The sequence below is a fragment of the Phyllostomus discolor genome, chromosome 3 (genome assembly GCF_004126475.2).
Source record: "Phyllostomus discolor isolate MPI-MPIP mPhyDis1 chromosome 3, mPhyDis1.pri.v3, whole genome shotgun sequence".
NCBI lineage: Eukaryota > Metazoa > Chordata > Mammalia > Chiroptera > Phyllostomidae > Phyllostomus > Phyllostomus discolor.
Window position 1 is genome coordinate 24,629,327 of NC_040905.2, and position 15,357 is coordinate 24,644,683.

General features: G+C 46.9%; 1 protein-coding gene across 2 annotated transcripts in view; it reads right to left on the reverse strand.

The window, feature by feature from the left end:
• Positions 1-367: 367 nt before the first annotated feature.
• The window catches only part of OTULIN (OTU deubiquitinase with linear linkage specificity), a 31,121-nt gene continuing 16,131 nt past the window's right edge, over positions 368-15,357 (reverse strand). The window contains exons 4-7 of one of the 2 annotated variants that reach the window (XM_028513713.2): positions 12,096-12,239; positions 8,940-9,065; positions 6,796-7,065; positions 368-4,256 (exon numbers count right to left, since the gene is read on the reverse strand). In XM_028513713.2, coding sequence (XP_028369514.1) covers positions 4,062-4,256; positions 6,796-7,065; positions 8,940-9,065; positions 12,096-12,239 — 735 coding nt within the window. In that variant the 3' untranslated portion in view covers positions 368-4,061. The remainder of the gene's footprint in view (positions 4,257-6,795; positions 7,066-8,939; positions 9,066-12,095; positions 12,240-15,357) is intronic. The other variant, XM_036020252.1, reaches the window with a different exon arrangement.

Below are 15,357 nucleotides of genomic sequence, written 5' to 3' on the forward strand. Positions count from 1 at the left end.
CCAGCTGAGTCGTGTGCTTTTCACGGCTCCAGGTCATAAACAAAATGATACAGGCCTTAAAACCAGTCGCCCCTGTCTTTATCCTCCGTGCCAGTCAGCACTGGCTCCCTGGTCTCTCTACTCCCTCGGAAGAGATCACCAGTGAGGGTCCCCAAAAGTGCTTGGCAATGACACGTCACAGTTCTGTCCTGTGGGGACTTCACGTACCCCAGGAAAAGGAGTTTGCAGAATCCACGCACAGAATCCTTCCACGCCTTCAGGCTTTCATCCTTTTCAAACGTAAGCCCAAGCCCAGGAGGTCTGTCAGGCGTCTGTTGTTTCGTTTCTAAGTGCCGTTTTTCATCTAAAATCAGTCCTTTTTCCACCCACTCCTCACAGTTCCGTGGGCCGTGTTTAAATTACTTGACCTCATGCCCTGCCTCTGCTCAACTGTTTGGGGGCTCCAGGCCTTTCACACACATTTCAGACTCGCTCCACACACACAGGGTTCCTGCTCTATTGCTTTTTAAGTGGTCACAAATCTCTCTGAAAAGGCATTTATTTTTGTGTGGGCCTACAAGTGAGATTCCCTGAAGGTTTATACTTCAGAAAACACTTTCTGACTTTGAACCGGCAGCACCTGCAAAGTATTGCTTAAGAAAGAGAGAAAGAAAATAATTTAACTTTATTTTAACATCAAAAAGGAGACACAGCTGAGAAGCCTACTGGAGCCCTAATACATGCTGGGACGGTAAGCCTGCTAGGCCATTAAATGCCACACCGCACATCCGAGTCATTATCTGGAAGACCTTCAGAAACTACACTCCGCACTCACAGGGAAAACGGCACCTTGGGGACAGGGTTAGAGCAGGAGGAATAACACAGCCCCTTAGGAAAAAAACCCCAAAACCAAGCACGCAACTTGAAAAGGTCTTTTCTCTCATCAGAGGTGTTCAACTCAAGTGGCCTGACATTTCACCTGATAAGATCTGGAACTGGAGGGGAAAGACTAATGGAGGATGATAAAGGCAATGTCTGTTTTCTTTCAAGTGCCATCAGGCATTAACTGAATACGTGATAGTACGATAAAAAGTGAATGGCTACATAAAGAAAGCCAAGTCAATCTTGTTCTGTGCATTTACAACATTTTCGGATTGAAAGAAGAAACTGTAGTATTTTGGATGAGATTCCACCTACACCTACATGATAAGGGCAAGACCACACACTGGCGTCTCGTTCTCAGCCGCCGCCATCGCTGGTCTGTGCCGTGTGTGCGTGGAGTGAACGGATGCGGTACACGCAGAAGTAGCAGAGCAGGTGAGGAGGGGAACCAGAAAAAGCTCTGAAGGAGCAATGTTAATTTCCTGCAACCTGTTGGATGGAAATCCTTTCAGTCTTAAATGCACCTACTCAAAGGGGTAAGTCACACCTGCTTAAGGCAATCATCTTCCTGCCAAAATCAATCGTAGGGTCCAAAACCTCTGAACTCTTGCTACTCTGGGGTTGAAAGTAAGCACAGTGTAGTTCCCACTAACTTTCCTCCTAGAATAGTTTTATTATTTTAGAGATCCCAGAATCCATCTTGGTCTCAATTCAATGTCTAGTCTTCTCATGTCACCTGACCAGCCTGAGACCAGGAATGAGAAATGGAATTAGGACTGTGGGTAACCGAAGGTTCATGTTGCAACAAAGAAACGTTACTTGTCAAGGTGGCCAATCCTCTGTGTTTCCTGAGGACTGTGCACTGAAAGCTGTGTTTCTCTTTGGCTCGGACCCCTCTGAGCCTGGACAACAGTCTGAAAGGAGAGTCCAATGTGGGGCCTTGGGACAGAAATTCTTTTGAGCTCATTCTTTCACATTTATCAGTGTGGTGGTGAAGACCACAATTTCTGCACACACACTATCATCAGTGGAAAACGAGTTCTTGTGTTCTCAAAAAAGAATTTCTTGAGACCCTCATGGGAGGATGTGGTTCTGTGGTGAACTTTTAAGGGGGTTCACCCTTACATCATGTACCATATACAATTAAGGGGGTTCTCCTGACTTCCCAATGTCTAATTCCCTTTTGCTCCCCTCTCCCAGCTAAATACTAATGGTGACAGTTGAGACCGCAATTTCTGCACACACTCTAACAATAACATACATAGGAAGAAGAGAAAAGTATAAAATGTAAACACCTAAGTTGCCCAGAAGTCCAAGTGAAGTTCACTGAGATTAGTCTATTTTCAAAACTCAAAGACAGACAATCATGAGTGTTATTATCAGGAGTGTCACTATATTCAATAGTGGGTTTGAACAAATGGTCACATGAACAGAGACCCCTGCTGTCTTGTTCAACCTGACGTTTGAAGTTACGCTTTTGAAAATATTTAAGAATAAATAGTATGTATTTCCTGTTACGTCACAAATACTAAAATGCAGCATCGAAGCCAACAAGAAGTCACTCTGATTACTTGAATTTGGCTTCTAGGCACCTCCTGTCCAAGGCACCCCTGCATTTCACAGTGAAAAGCACAAGCCTCTGCACCCACACACATTTGGAGCGGAGTCCGACCCAGTGAGGCGGCATCACCAAGCCGCCCGCGGTGCTCACAGATGAGGTAACGGGGAAAGCACTAGCGTAACAGTCTGCATAGTTCTGTGTGTCGAGTTTTCTCCACTAAGAATTTTAATTTTTAAGTGAAAGCAAAGCTTAGGTTAAAAAAAAAAAAGAAAACTGTCCCTCTGAAAGAAAACAATTAGATAGTTTATAAATGTTATTGTATTGGACCAAATAAAGCTTTAAGTTATTCTAAACTAAAGATCAATACTTCGGGGCAGCACCCCCTCCACAAAGGCTGAGCCAATTCGGGTGCTGCTGGCACTGCCCTGAGGAGCGACGTGTCTGGCTCCTGAGGACAGTGCCCGCGGCCCCGTCTCCCGCGGATGGTTCGGGCCCTGAGGCCGACCGTGCTCAGCCAGGCTGCCCGCAGCCCTGCAGCCAGCGCTCGCAGCCCGGACCACTGCCTCCCTCAGGCCTCCCGAACCCAGTTCCAGGCAGAGGCAGCTCCGCCACACCTTTGCACCCAGTTTTAGTACACGCTCCTGCCTAAGCTAACTCATGAGAAACTTCAGGCACTCTGCTGTTACTTGTTTCTTACCAGCAGAGGAGTTTCATGAATTTGGCAAAAAAAAAAAAAAAAAAGGCACAAAAAGGGCACAGGAAGACCTGGACCCAGCTCACCCCACCCCTGAAGTCAGATGAGGGGCTGCAGTCATTCGGCCTCGGTCTCCTCCTCTAAAGCAGCAGGTGCATCTGAGCGCTGTTCTGACCATAACGGTGAACCTACGGGCTGCAGAATAATACACAGCTCCCGACACAAGAGTTCAATCAGCCACAGGCAGCACTGCCCCGGCTCACAGAGCACCACGTGCACCCCGCACCAGACCTGGTGTGTCCACTGCCTCAGGCACCTGTCATGTCCTCGCAGAGCAAGGATTTCCAGGTGCCACTGCCTCCCTCCTATCCCAGCACCTCCTCCAGCCTTTAAACAATTCACTTTGGGGCTCAATTCTTAACTTTCTATTAAACGATCTGTCTAGAATTGATTTAATTGGTATGTAAATCCACACCACGGCTTGACGGGACTAGCAGAGGATGTTCAGCCTATGCCATTAAAAGACCCTGTCCCAGAACAGACCGAGTAAGCAGACCGTGCAGCAAGGTTGCCACAGAGACCCGCTACCGCCAAAACAAAAAAATTACTATCTTAAAAAAAATCAAAAGCCAGCTGACTATTAGAGAAAGTTTGATTTGAGATATAAAGAACATATTCCTCTCCAAAATAAGTCTCTTTTTACAAAAGTATTTGTTTTATGGAAAAGATACAGTATGCACCTTCCAACAAATGTGTTCTAAAGGCATCCAGGACAACATATTGCTTCATTATCAAAGCTAATCTTCAGAACTCCTCAGGCCAGCTAGGCTCTCGGGGCGTAAGAGCTCCCATAAGTCACTCCAGGAGACCAGCAGGCCGAGGCCCGAGCCGAGGAGCTGCCTGCACACCGTGGCCCCACGGCCAGACTGTCCGGGTGCGAGGCCCTCACAGACTCGTCTCCTCACACACTCGGACGGGGATGTTGTAGTGCCGATCGTCCTCGGTGATCAGGGTCACCACCGGCCAGTCCCTGGGTGGGTCTGTGGGGTAGACTGTGATGAACTCTTCAGTGCCGTACTTGGAGAGCCGGTACACCCGGATGGTGTGGCGCACAGCATAGGCGAGAAGGAACATTTCAACCTGGGGGAGCAGAGCAAATGGGTGAGTGCAGGGCAGCCACCCTGAAAGACGCCATTTACTACCTGCTCGATGCCAGGTGTCCCAGGCAGTGCACAGCACCGCTAAGCCACAACCTTTCTTCCTCTCCACAGGCCCGGCCCCAGTCCTCTTTCATATGGTCATTATAAGCAAACAGGTCACTGAGAATGGATCACATGTCTGATGAGGGACTTGTAACCAAAATTTATAAAGAGCTCTTGCAACTCAACAATAAGCCAAAAAATGGCCAGTTTACAAACTGGGCAAGGGATCTGAACAGGCAGTTCTCCCAAGAAGACATGCAAATGGGCCGCATGCACAAGAGAAGTCATCGGGGCAGAACCAACACCACGGGGAGGAGCCCCGCCCGCCCTCCAGAGCGACTGGGAGGAACAAGACCGACAATGCGTGGGAGTGGCTACTCCCCAGGTGTGTGCTTTTCTTTTGGGGTGATGAAATATTCTGGAACTCGATACAGGTGGTAGTCATACAACATTGTAAATGCACCAGAGGCCCCTGAGCTGTACGCTTTAAAATGGTTATTTGTATGTTATATGAGCTTTGCCTCAATAAAAAAGCAATGTTGGCAAGGATGTGGAGAAATGAGGCTTTGAAACATTGCTAGTAGGAATGACAAATGATACAGTTGCTTTAAGAAACAGTCTGAAAGGAAAAAGGACTCACGGACATGGACAACAGTGTGGTGATTGCTGGGGAGGAGGGTATAAGGGGATTAAATAGTAATGGAAAAAAATATAATGAACATTATATAAAAAATTAAAAAATAAAAAGTTTGGCAGTTCCTTAAAATTTTAAACAAAGAACTACCATATGACCCAGCAATTCCTAAGAATATACCAAGAGTACTGAAAACATGTCCACACAAAAAACTTGTGCATGAATGTTCACAGCAGGGTTATTCATAATAGCTAAACAACCCAAATGCCCATCGACTGATGAATGGATGAATAAAATGTAAAATGTCCACACAACAGTATTTGTCAACAAAAAGGAATGAAGAACTGACCCATGACGTAACATGCGTGGACCCTGGAAACATTAAGCTATGAAAGAAACCACTCACAAGACCCATGTAATATGTGGCTGCATTTATATGAAGTGCCCATAGCAGGCAAGTCCATGGGCACAGAAAGCAGACTGTGGCTGCCCAGGACTGGGGAGAGTGGGGGAGGGGTGCCCAAGGGCATGAGGCTTCTTTCGGGGGTGACAAAATGGTCTAAAATTAGACTATTGCGACGGCAGCAAAACTCTGTAAACACACCAAACACCACTGAGTCACACACTTTAAAAGGGTAAACGTCATGGTAGGTAAATCATATCTCAATAAAGCTGGTTTTCTTTTTTTTTTTTTTTATGGCCTCTCCATGACAGCAGACCTCGTGGAGACCCAGGAAGGACTACCTTCAGTCTAATATGCAAAACACGCTCTACCAGGTTTTTCACCACAAGGTGTTTGTTCACTACCCATTCAGAAGACGCAGGTAACCTACATTACAAGTACAGGCAATTTTTAAAATAATTATCTTCGGTCCTGCCTGACCCAGCATGATCATCATCTTTGTTCTTCCCTACAGACTGGGAAAAGGCAAGCCAAAAAGTCGGCCATGAAGTCAGAGGGTAGCATTTTGGAAGGACAGCATCAATGCTACTTTAGTGGTTAGCTATTCAAAAACAAAAACAAAAACTAAGCTTTCTGGGGCAACGTAACGAACTCACAGAAGACAGAAAGTGCCAACTGTTGGCTCATGGGACAGCACTGCCCTGGGTCTCTGTGTAAAACTCCGAACTTAGCTTTTCCGTAAAAGGTCCGAGAGCAGGCTGTGCTCTGCCGGCTAAGGTGACTCGTTTCTATTTTAAAGGACACCAGCTCACACAGCTACAGCTGCCAAGATGAGACAAAGCCCTTCAGATGCCTCTTCCGAGTGCTCTCGTACGTGCAGACTACCAGAGCCACAACCACCGGTCCCACCCACCGCGCTGCGGAAGCAGGCCCAGGCTGACATAACCGTAGTGGTTCTGAAACAGGTCCCCAGTTCTTTTTCATGCCCTTCCCTGAAGTGTGAGGTGAGTTAGTGACTTGCTAACAAATGTAATACAGTGTAAGTGATTGATTGTGTGTAACTTCCCGGATTAGATCACAAAAGGCACTGTGGCTTCTTCCTCACTGCCTTCTTGAATCACTGTCTGAGAGAAGCCAGTGGCCGTGTTGTGAGGACACTCAAGCAGCCCTGTCCAGAGAAAGCCGCACTGGACGAGGAACCACCACTACCCACCAGGGAGGCACTGAGGCCTCCCGCCAATAGCCAGGTGAGGGGGCCAATCTGGACATAGGTCCTCCAGCCCTGGTGGAGGCCTCAGCTAACTGCAACCACCGGAGACCCCAAGCCAGAACCACCCAACTAGGCTATTTCTGAATTGCAGGTCCCAAAAAACTGTGAGATAATGTTTGATAGTTAAAGCTGGTGTTTTGGACTGATACACTCCGAAAGGTGTAACTCACCTGTTCAAGGCCACCAGTGTGTCCCACCTGGTTTAGATGGTTCCTCAGTAGCTGTCCAGGGTCACTTGATGTGTCCCGAGCAAACAGAAGCACAGAGAAAAACGGCACTTCCTTTCCCTTCTCTTTATCATCATAGAGTTCAATGGCTCTGTTTAGCATTAGAAATTTTACAGCTTCATAAAGGCTATATTCTTCCTCTTCGTTTGTGAACAGTTCATCACAAGCCGTCTGCCTTGCTTCAGCAGTTCTCAGTTCAGCCAGGCCCGCCCACTGCAATAAAAAAGTTACAGAATAATTACACATTTGTTCCAAAAGTCCCTGGTATACTTCCATACTACTAGCACAAAATCATTTTCAAAAGTAGGCGAGCATGGGTCACGGACCCATGCTCACAACGTTCAAGTTCACGGCTCACACAAAGGCACCACTCTTCAGACCACACAAACTCCTCCTTCAGCTCTCGCCCCACTGAAGTGAGCCACAAGTACAACGCGCCGAGCAGAACCGCTGGGACCGGGGATGACAATTTTGACTCCCTAATGTTCCAGGCAGTGAGGCCAAGCCAGTCAATCAGAAACACTCATGGAAGAGCGCACACGCACGAGTGTGGGGCCGGGGTGTGAGGGCGTGAAGGACAGCCGGAATTACCCCTCTCTGTGAGGGGTTCCCTGGTGCAGTGACCCCGACACCGCAAGCCAACCCTGAAAAGTGAAGATGGGCAAGGAAGATTATGGGGTCTCCTGAATACTAGTTTATAAACTTAACCTTACAACCTCTTAAAAATATACATGAGTTTCAAATGAATAAATCCATTCAGGAAGTTCTTATTGACTCCTGATTGAGAACAGAGCAATGCTAGGTATTCAGCTAAAATAGGCCAACTCTTTCCATGCACAATAAAACCCCATAAATACATGTACTTTTAAGTAAATGAGAATAAAAGATGCTGACATAAAACCAGTCCTTATGAATCACCAGTAACTACTACTCCTCTGAAACACCATTAAAATTGTACATTAAGGGTGAATTTAATGGCAACGGCTGGGGGCACAGGGCTCTCCAATATTTGGGTGGACAGCTGGAACGCCTCCCACTTTTCCAGAAGTCGATCCAGTTGCTGGTCAAGAGGAAGGCCCTAAGTCGGAGTCAGGGTGGGAGAGCCGACCGCTGGGCCCGCGTTGTCACACGTGGTCGCACGTGTAAAATGGGATAAGCACGGCGGTAACACTCGGGCCGTTGTGAGAATTAAACACACAGGGCGTTTAGTGTACGGCCTGGTCCACAGGAAGTGTTAGTAATGCTGGCTCAGACTGTTAACGAATAACTTTCGTGTTATTTTAAATTGAAATCACTTCAACATTCCCCAAAATGAGGATGTAGTGACAGCAGACAATTTCCTGAGAACGTAAGAGAGAGAAAAGGGAAGCCGTCGCCAGTGCTGCTGAGCTGAAGAGCCTTCCCGCTCGCTCACCCCCACGGGGCCAGAGCGCTGCCCTCGACCGCCCACGGACCCGGGAGGGGGTGGCACGGGCTCCAGCCCCCACAACTGCCGCGCTCTGCTCAACGGGCAAGAACGACAGACTCCCCGTGTCCTCCTCTTCCTCCCACTCCTCCCTTGCTGGCGCTCCTTTGACATGCATTTTCCAGTCAGCACTTTGTAAGTACAGACTAGGTTCCAGGAAGGCAGGGTCCTCAGTTCATTCGTCGGCAAGCTATTCCTGAATGCCTACTATGTGTCAGGCTCGGGTCCAGGCAGCCTTTCACGGAGCTGAAAGTCTAAGGGGGGCGGTGGCATGAATTCCCATCGCTGATGTTACTGTAAGAAACACGGACCAGATGTATCCCTGAAACTTGCCAGTATGACTTACCACAAAGACTACATTTGTTATGGCTTCCTTTTAAGAAAGTTAAACAATTCATTAAATATAGCATTTCCTCCGAGAATACACGATTTTGATATTTCTCAGTTTTACCAAAGACCTCACCAGAAGAGTTTCTAAGCAAAATAGCCAAAACTATTTTGCTTAGAAACAAGCCAAGAGTGTTTGGTAATCCCCTCAGTGAGGACTAAGGAGGGGTCTGCTGGGGCGATTAGGCACGGGAGCTTCGCACTTCTCAGGGGAAGGAAGGTACATGTTCCAAACCTTCTTCCTTAGCAGAGTGAGGGACTCCTTAATTTTATCAACCAGGTCCTCGTTCTTCCCCTCAAATTTCAGTCCAAGTTTCCACTGCTTGATCCAGCTGTATTTGCTTATGAGTTTTTCTGGTAACTGGAGTATCAAGAAACAGAGAGATAAAAAATGTTAAGCTTCCATAAAGTTCATCGCACAGTCCAAGCCATAAGAAACCATGAAGCCTCCAAACCTACCTTCATTTCCAGGACTGATCCCTGCAAATCTGTCCTGTGGGTTTAGAACGGATCCCCTAAAGCTGGAAGGCAGGCGCTCAGAAAGTCCCACCCTGGGAGGACTGCCAGACTGAAATGGTGGTTTGGGTTGAGATACAAGGGCACAACCCACCCCGCCCGGCAACACCAGCCAGGAGCACTACACAGCACCTGGTGCAAGCTCCTGAAGGAGCGTCTACACAGAAGCCCCTCGGCTCACTGGCAGCCTGCCCAGTACCCCCCAGTGGCTGACTCTGGAAGGCGCTGCTGGGCACGTCACGTGGTCCAGGATAAAGCATAAACCTGCTCCCTTCCTGATTAGGAAAATAAAACCTAATTTTGATATTAACACACATACTCAAAGTTTTAACATTCAATGAAACAATTATCTAGTTCAACTGCTTAATCAATACAGTAAGATAAAAAAAAAAAAAACACAACCAAGAACAAGAAGCGGGGGTTTAGGGAGCCGTGAGGTTTAGGGAGCCATGATGGCCCAGCTCACTGAAGAAGCAACAGCGGAACCCGTACTTTGCCTGCTTCCCTTTCTCCTCCTGGAGCATCTGTTCCTTTCCCCTAATCGCCAGTGGAATGTGGAGTCTGAAAGGCAAGCTGGGACACAACTCGATGGGTGACAGCATGGGACTCAGACTCTCCCAGCAGCCCTGGGTGTGTCCACGGAAAAAACTCATATAATTAGGTTGGGAACAGGCATGTCCTGTCACTGCTATAAAATTTAGAAAGGGAAAAAAAGTTTACATTCCAAGTCAAAAGATCATTAAAGAATAATTCTTACACTATCCTAGGAGGAGCCCGAGGTTGTTGAACAGTTATAAATAGTTTTAAACGAGACCACATGTTCAGTTCTTCTGGAATCCAAGACCCTGAAGACCTTTTCTAAACAGCAGTTCCAGTTTTACCTTCTTAATCTAAAGCAATCATGTAAAACGAAGGCGGTTTCAGGTCCGCAAAAAACACAACCACAAGAGGGATGTGAATTCCTCTTCAGGTTACCACAGTGAAGCTGACCCACGCTCACTCACTAAGGGGGGAGGGGCTTATCATGATGACAAATGACCACCCTCTCGAGCGCCACCCAGCTCCGTGCCCACACTGTCCTGCATTTCACCAGCATGTGGGCAGCTTTGCTGCAAACCTTCAATTAGGTTTTCAGATTTATCGCCAGAACCTAAAATGCCCTCAAGTGGCAGCAAGCTGAAATCACAGCCAGGCACAGGGAAGTGCACGTGAGCAGAAAATTCCCGGCTACACAGCTGTGAGCTGGGACTCGAGAAAAGGGAAGCCCAGAAGCCTCTCTGAGCATCACAGGACACTGTGCAGGTATCTTAAAAAACAGGCACAACATTCAACGGAATTACTCTGGAGACCCCAAAGATCTAACTACACAGCTTTATACAGGTGTGCTGATTGCATACCGGCTGATAAAATGGATAATCAAAGGATGGACAGGTAGTATCTCCCACCCACTTGTCCTGGTTTTGTACTTTGAGGGTGTGTAATCCCTCATCCGCCTAAGAGGCCTCTAATTAGCTTAGCTAGCAGCCAGTTTTCTCCAAAAGTCCTCCTTATTCTAGCCTCCTTGAACTTCAAACACCCCAGCTCCTCTGGCTGTTCCCAAAGGGAGATGAATCATCTTGGTCATACTCCCATCTGTCCCGAGGATGCAGGCACAGAGCTGCACCTGCTCCTTGAGATGGGAGCTGACCAGCCCAGTTCAAGGCAGGACTGTCACTGTATTTCAGAAGTGCCCCTTTTAAAACAGAGCTTCCCTACCCACCGCCAGCCATCGCATCAGGTGGGCTCACATGGGGACTGCAATCAATTAAGATGCTGATCCCTGTTTTTGCCCCCTCACAAGTTGCTGGTAGGGCGGATCTCCCACAGCTAGCACTTTTGGTTTTGTTTTTCCTTTAAAAAAAAATATAAGCGCCCTGGCTGGTGTGGTTCAGTGAATTGAGTGCTGGCCTGCAAAGCAAAGGGTCGCTGGTTCGAATCCCAGTCAGGGTGCATGCCTGGACTGCAGGCCAGGTCCCCAGTGTGGGGCACATGAGAGGCAACCACATATTGATGTTTCTCTCTCTCTTTCCCCTCTCCCTTCTCCTCTAAAAATACTAAAATCTTAAATTTTATATATATACACATATATATATATAAGCACAGACTTCTGATTTTCTTCCAATTAATGTCATATTGTCAGTTCCGCTCAGTCCAAACTCTTTGGGGATATTCTATCATCTAACCTATTATGTGACCTCATCTGAAGTGTGTCATGGACATTTGACACAATAATACATGACTTCCTTAGGAATCACTACCACATGCCGATTTAAAGCACTGGAGAAGGCCTAGCATGGGACACGGCCCCTGCTGAAAGCCCCTGACCTTCACCTCCCCAGGAAGCCTTCCCCAGAGTGACATCAGCCTTCCCTCTTCTCGGCTACTGTTCAACCACCTGCTAAGCAAATTCTCCTAACATTACGCCGAGGGCACTGGTTTCTTGGACTAGTGCTAGAATTACAGAAATCTGCACCCTAAAACCCCAGCAGACTCAATATACATGGGTCCGATAAATGGGTGTATATTGTATAATACACCAGCCCATTCATGCAGATACCCTGAAGTCAAACCGCTCCTAAGTGCTTTTTATAAACTCTAAACACCTGCTAATTCACAGCTCCATTGTTCAAATGAATTTTATCATTTTTCTCTTCTGGGAAATACTATTTTTGGTCACTCTACTATGCAAAATCACCGCAACCACACAAAACCAAATGAACCCACACGCTGACATCATTCGGCAGAGAGGGCTATCACAGCGCATGGGCAGAAAAGGGAAGTCTCTCACAAAAACGACGGGAAACATTGTGGACTCAAACCTGCAGTGGCAGCGTACCAGCGTGAGCTCCGGAGCCTGCAGCCAGGAGGGCGGCACTGCCGGCTGGCTCATGGCCTGGAACAGCGTGGCCCTCAGCGCACAGTAATTATCTCCGCGGACTTGCCTGATGGAGGTGAACTTCTGAGATACCTCTTCGTAGCCCTGGGTGAAAGCATCAAAGACTTCAAATGGTTGTTACAGACTTCAGGGAGAGTTTTATTCCTGTGGGAAAACATGCCCCGTTCCCTGAAAGACTGGAAACAAGACTGGCTGAGTCCCTTGTGTAAGACATTCTAATTCCTTCTTTATTGATCAAAAGATATTAACAGATGCTAATACTGTACAAAACATTGGTGTACATTAACAGATGCAACACACTAGAACATACAAAATAATATACCAAGTATTATTAAAACACCAACCACTCCCAAAGCTGGAGTTACACATCCCTTTCTGAGCAACTGTCACAACACTTGGGTACTGATCAACGACATTCTGTAGGGTTTAGTCAGTGTTTAAATGGACCCTAAACCTTAATGAAGAGACAGAAAAGGAGAGATGTATTAAATGTGTATCTCCATACACACACCACCCCCCCAAATTTCCATGGCACATTGTAAAGTCTACATACACCCTGGCCAGGTAGCTCAGTTGGTGGGAGTGTTGCCCCAATATGCCAAGGCTGCAGATCCAGCCCCGGGTCAGGGCATATATACATGAAGCAACCAATGAATGCATACATAAGTAGAACAACAAATCAATCTCTCTCTAAATAAATAAATTAATTAATAAAATTTTAAAGCCTGCATGCTAGGAGATATCTGGATAATTCTGTTAGACCTTTTTTACAAAGTGGATTTAACTGTCACTCTTGTTCAGTCTGGAGGTGAAAGGAGGAAATGAAAATGTTCAGTGACACGCTCATCACTCAGAAATAGCCATCCAGCTAGAACATTTTGAAGCATACTCCCAAAAAGGACACCATAAAATCCTAGCGACCTGGCCCTCAGGCACCCTGATGACCTGACTTCTCTGGCTGGACACTGCTCAGACATCAGAATCAACTTCACTGCCTCCCCCAAGTCGCTCGCTTCCAACCTGTCCATCCTCCCACTTGTCCTGCTCTTCTTCCCTGACAGCCACTGGATACCCTGCTTCCTGCCTGCACCTACCCAGAGGGAGAAGCGCCACTCTCACCCTGCACACTGTCAACCTGTGGACTCGACCCTCAGTAGCAGTTGTCTTCAAGGTACAAGCCACAGGACGATGTCCTCAGTAGATATGAAAGTACTTCTTTGTAACAATAAAATTTTGAGAGTCCCATTTTTATGGAGTGGTGCACTCACTGTAACAGATATGGTCTGTCAAGCTGACTCATGTCTGCTAACGAGCATCTCTTCCCTGTGGGGGACCCCCAATTGCCCTGAAAACTCACTGATGGCTAGGTCAACAGCAACTGCACCTCTCCAAATGCATAAATTACTCATGCTACTTCAGAAGTGAAGCAAACTTTTAAAACTAAATTTGGATTTATACACACCTCCAAAAGAATATCCAAAACAAAAAGAGACAAAAACAAGGACGGAAGAAAGAACTGAGATCCAAGCTGTGTCAGGCCCTGAGATGCTCTAATGACTGCCACAGGTCCTGCTGTGACGTTTCTCTAACTGATGTCCCTTTGATGCTTTGGTCACTGAAAAGTCCAACCACAGGGCCCAGTCTTTCTCTTGAAATAAAATGATGGAGGAGTAGTTTCAGCATGTGTCCCAAAATACGGGATATTTGGGAACTTAGGAGTCATCTTCAGCTGTGGAGCTTTAGGTGCCCGTTGTGGGGACAGATCCTTTAAAGAGACTGAGGTCCTACAATAAAATTGTAAGTCAGTGAGAGCTTTCGTGGGGAGATGAGAGAATGCAGGCACACCTCAGAGGCAGTGCAGGTTCAGTCCCAGACCACCACAATAAAGTGAGTTATCAAAAAGCCAGTCACAGGAATATTTTGGTTTCCCAGTGCATATAAATCTTTACACTATTCCATAGTCTATTGTTGGGAACCGCCCTGACCGGTATCAGAAGCTGAAACCCCCGCCTAGGCTAAGGCTAAGGGAACGCCCTTGGAACTGTAAGCCAGCAAGGAGACAAAAGCTTATTTCCCTGGCAGGAATGCTGCTTCTGCTGCTGAACCCCAAAAAGCTTGGTCGGTTAGCCAAAGACGGGTAAGATTCCCCACGGGGATAACGACCTAAGCCAGGCACGATCACTTTGGGAGGCCCCCCAAAAGAAGGACTTGGGGGGCTGCAGCAAAAGGGGGTGATGGACCCTCACTCCTCGGCTTTGACATAGCCTGAGTCCTCATCATCTGGGAGAAAATCTCCTTATCTCTTGGTTGCCTTAGTTCCCGTGCTAAGCCTAAAACAATGATAGGGTGGTGCAGCTCTGTGCTGAAAAGAGCGGATTCCCCCGGTGATCAGGCCTAAGAAAGAACATGTAAATTACTGTGAAACCTTCTTTGTTTAGAATGCTCTCAGTTGAATGAGAGGGGTCCAAGGAGGAAGTTTGTTCCTCAAAGTCTTACAGCTCTTTGACCCCGACTCAAAATAGACCGGCAGAGTTCCTTGTTTTCTATAGTTCCTTACTTCCCCCTGATAAGTACTGTACTTTACCTGGATTATTATGCAAAATGAGCCCAATAAAAGCAGGTATGGACGGTAAGTCGAGGCCCTGCCCACTAGGGGGGGTGGCCATTTCGTCCCTACTTCCCCACAGAAACTAGTCTGTCTCTGTGCATGTGTGTTTTTTCTCGCGTGTTTTTTCGGCAAGCCATCCACAGCGTTCCGTGGTCACTGCTGGCCGGTGACCCACGCGCAACAGTCTATTAAATGTGCTATGTAGCATACTGTCTAAAAAGCGATGTACATAATTTAAAAAAAAAACAACCCACAAATTGGTAGCTTACAAAACAGTCATGGGGAGGTAAAATATAGCAGAGGGAATATAGTGAATATTATAATAACTGTGTATGATGACAGCTGGGCACAGGAGATATGAGAAACACTGTGTAAAGTGTATGATTATCTAACCTCTATGTTGTACACCTGAAACCAACACAAAGTAATAATGAATTAAGCTGTAACTGAAAGTTAAAAATTTTTAAAACAGAATAAAACAACATTTTATTGCTAAAAAAATGCTAACCATCATCTGAGCCTGCTGGAACGACAGCATCGATACACTGGCTAGATGCAGGGTTGCCACAATGCTTCGATTTGCAAAAAAATGCA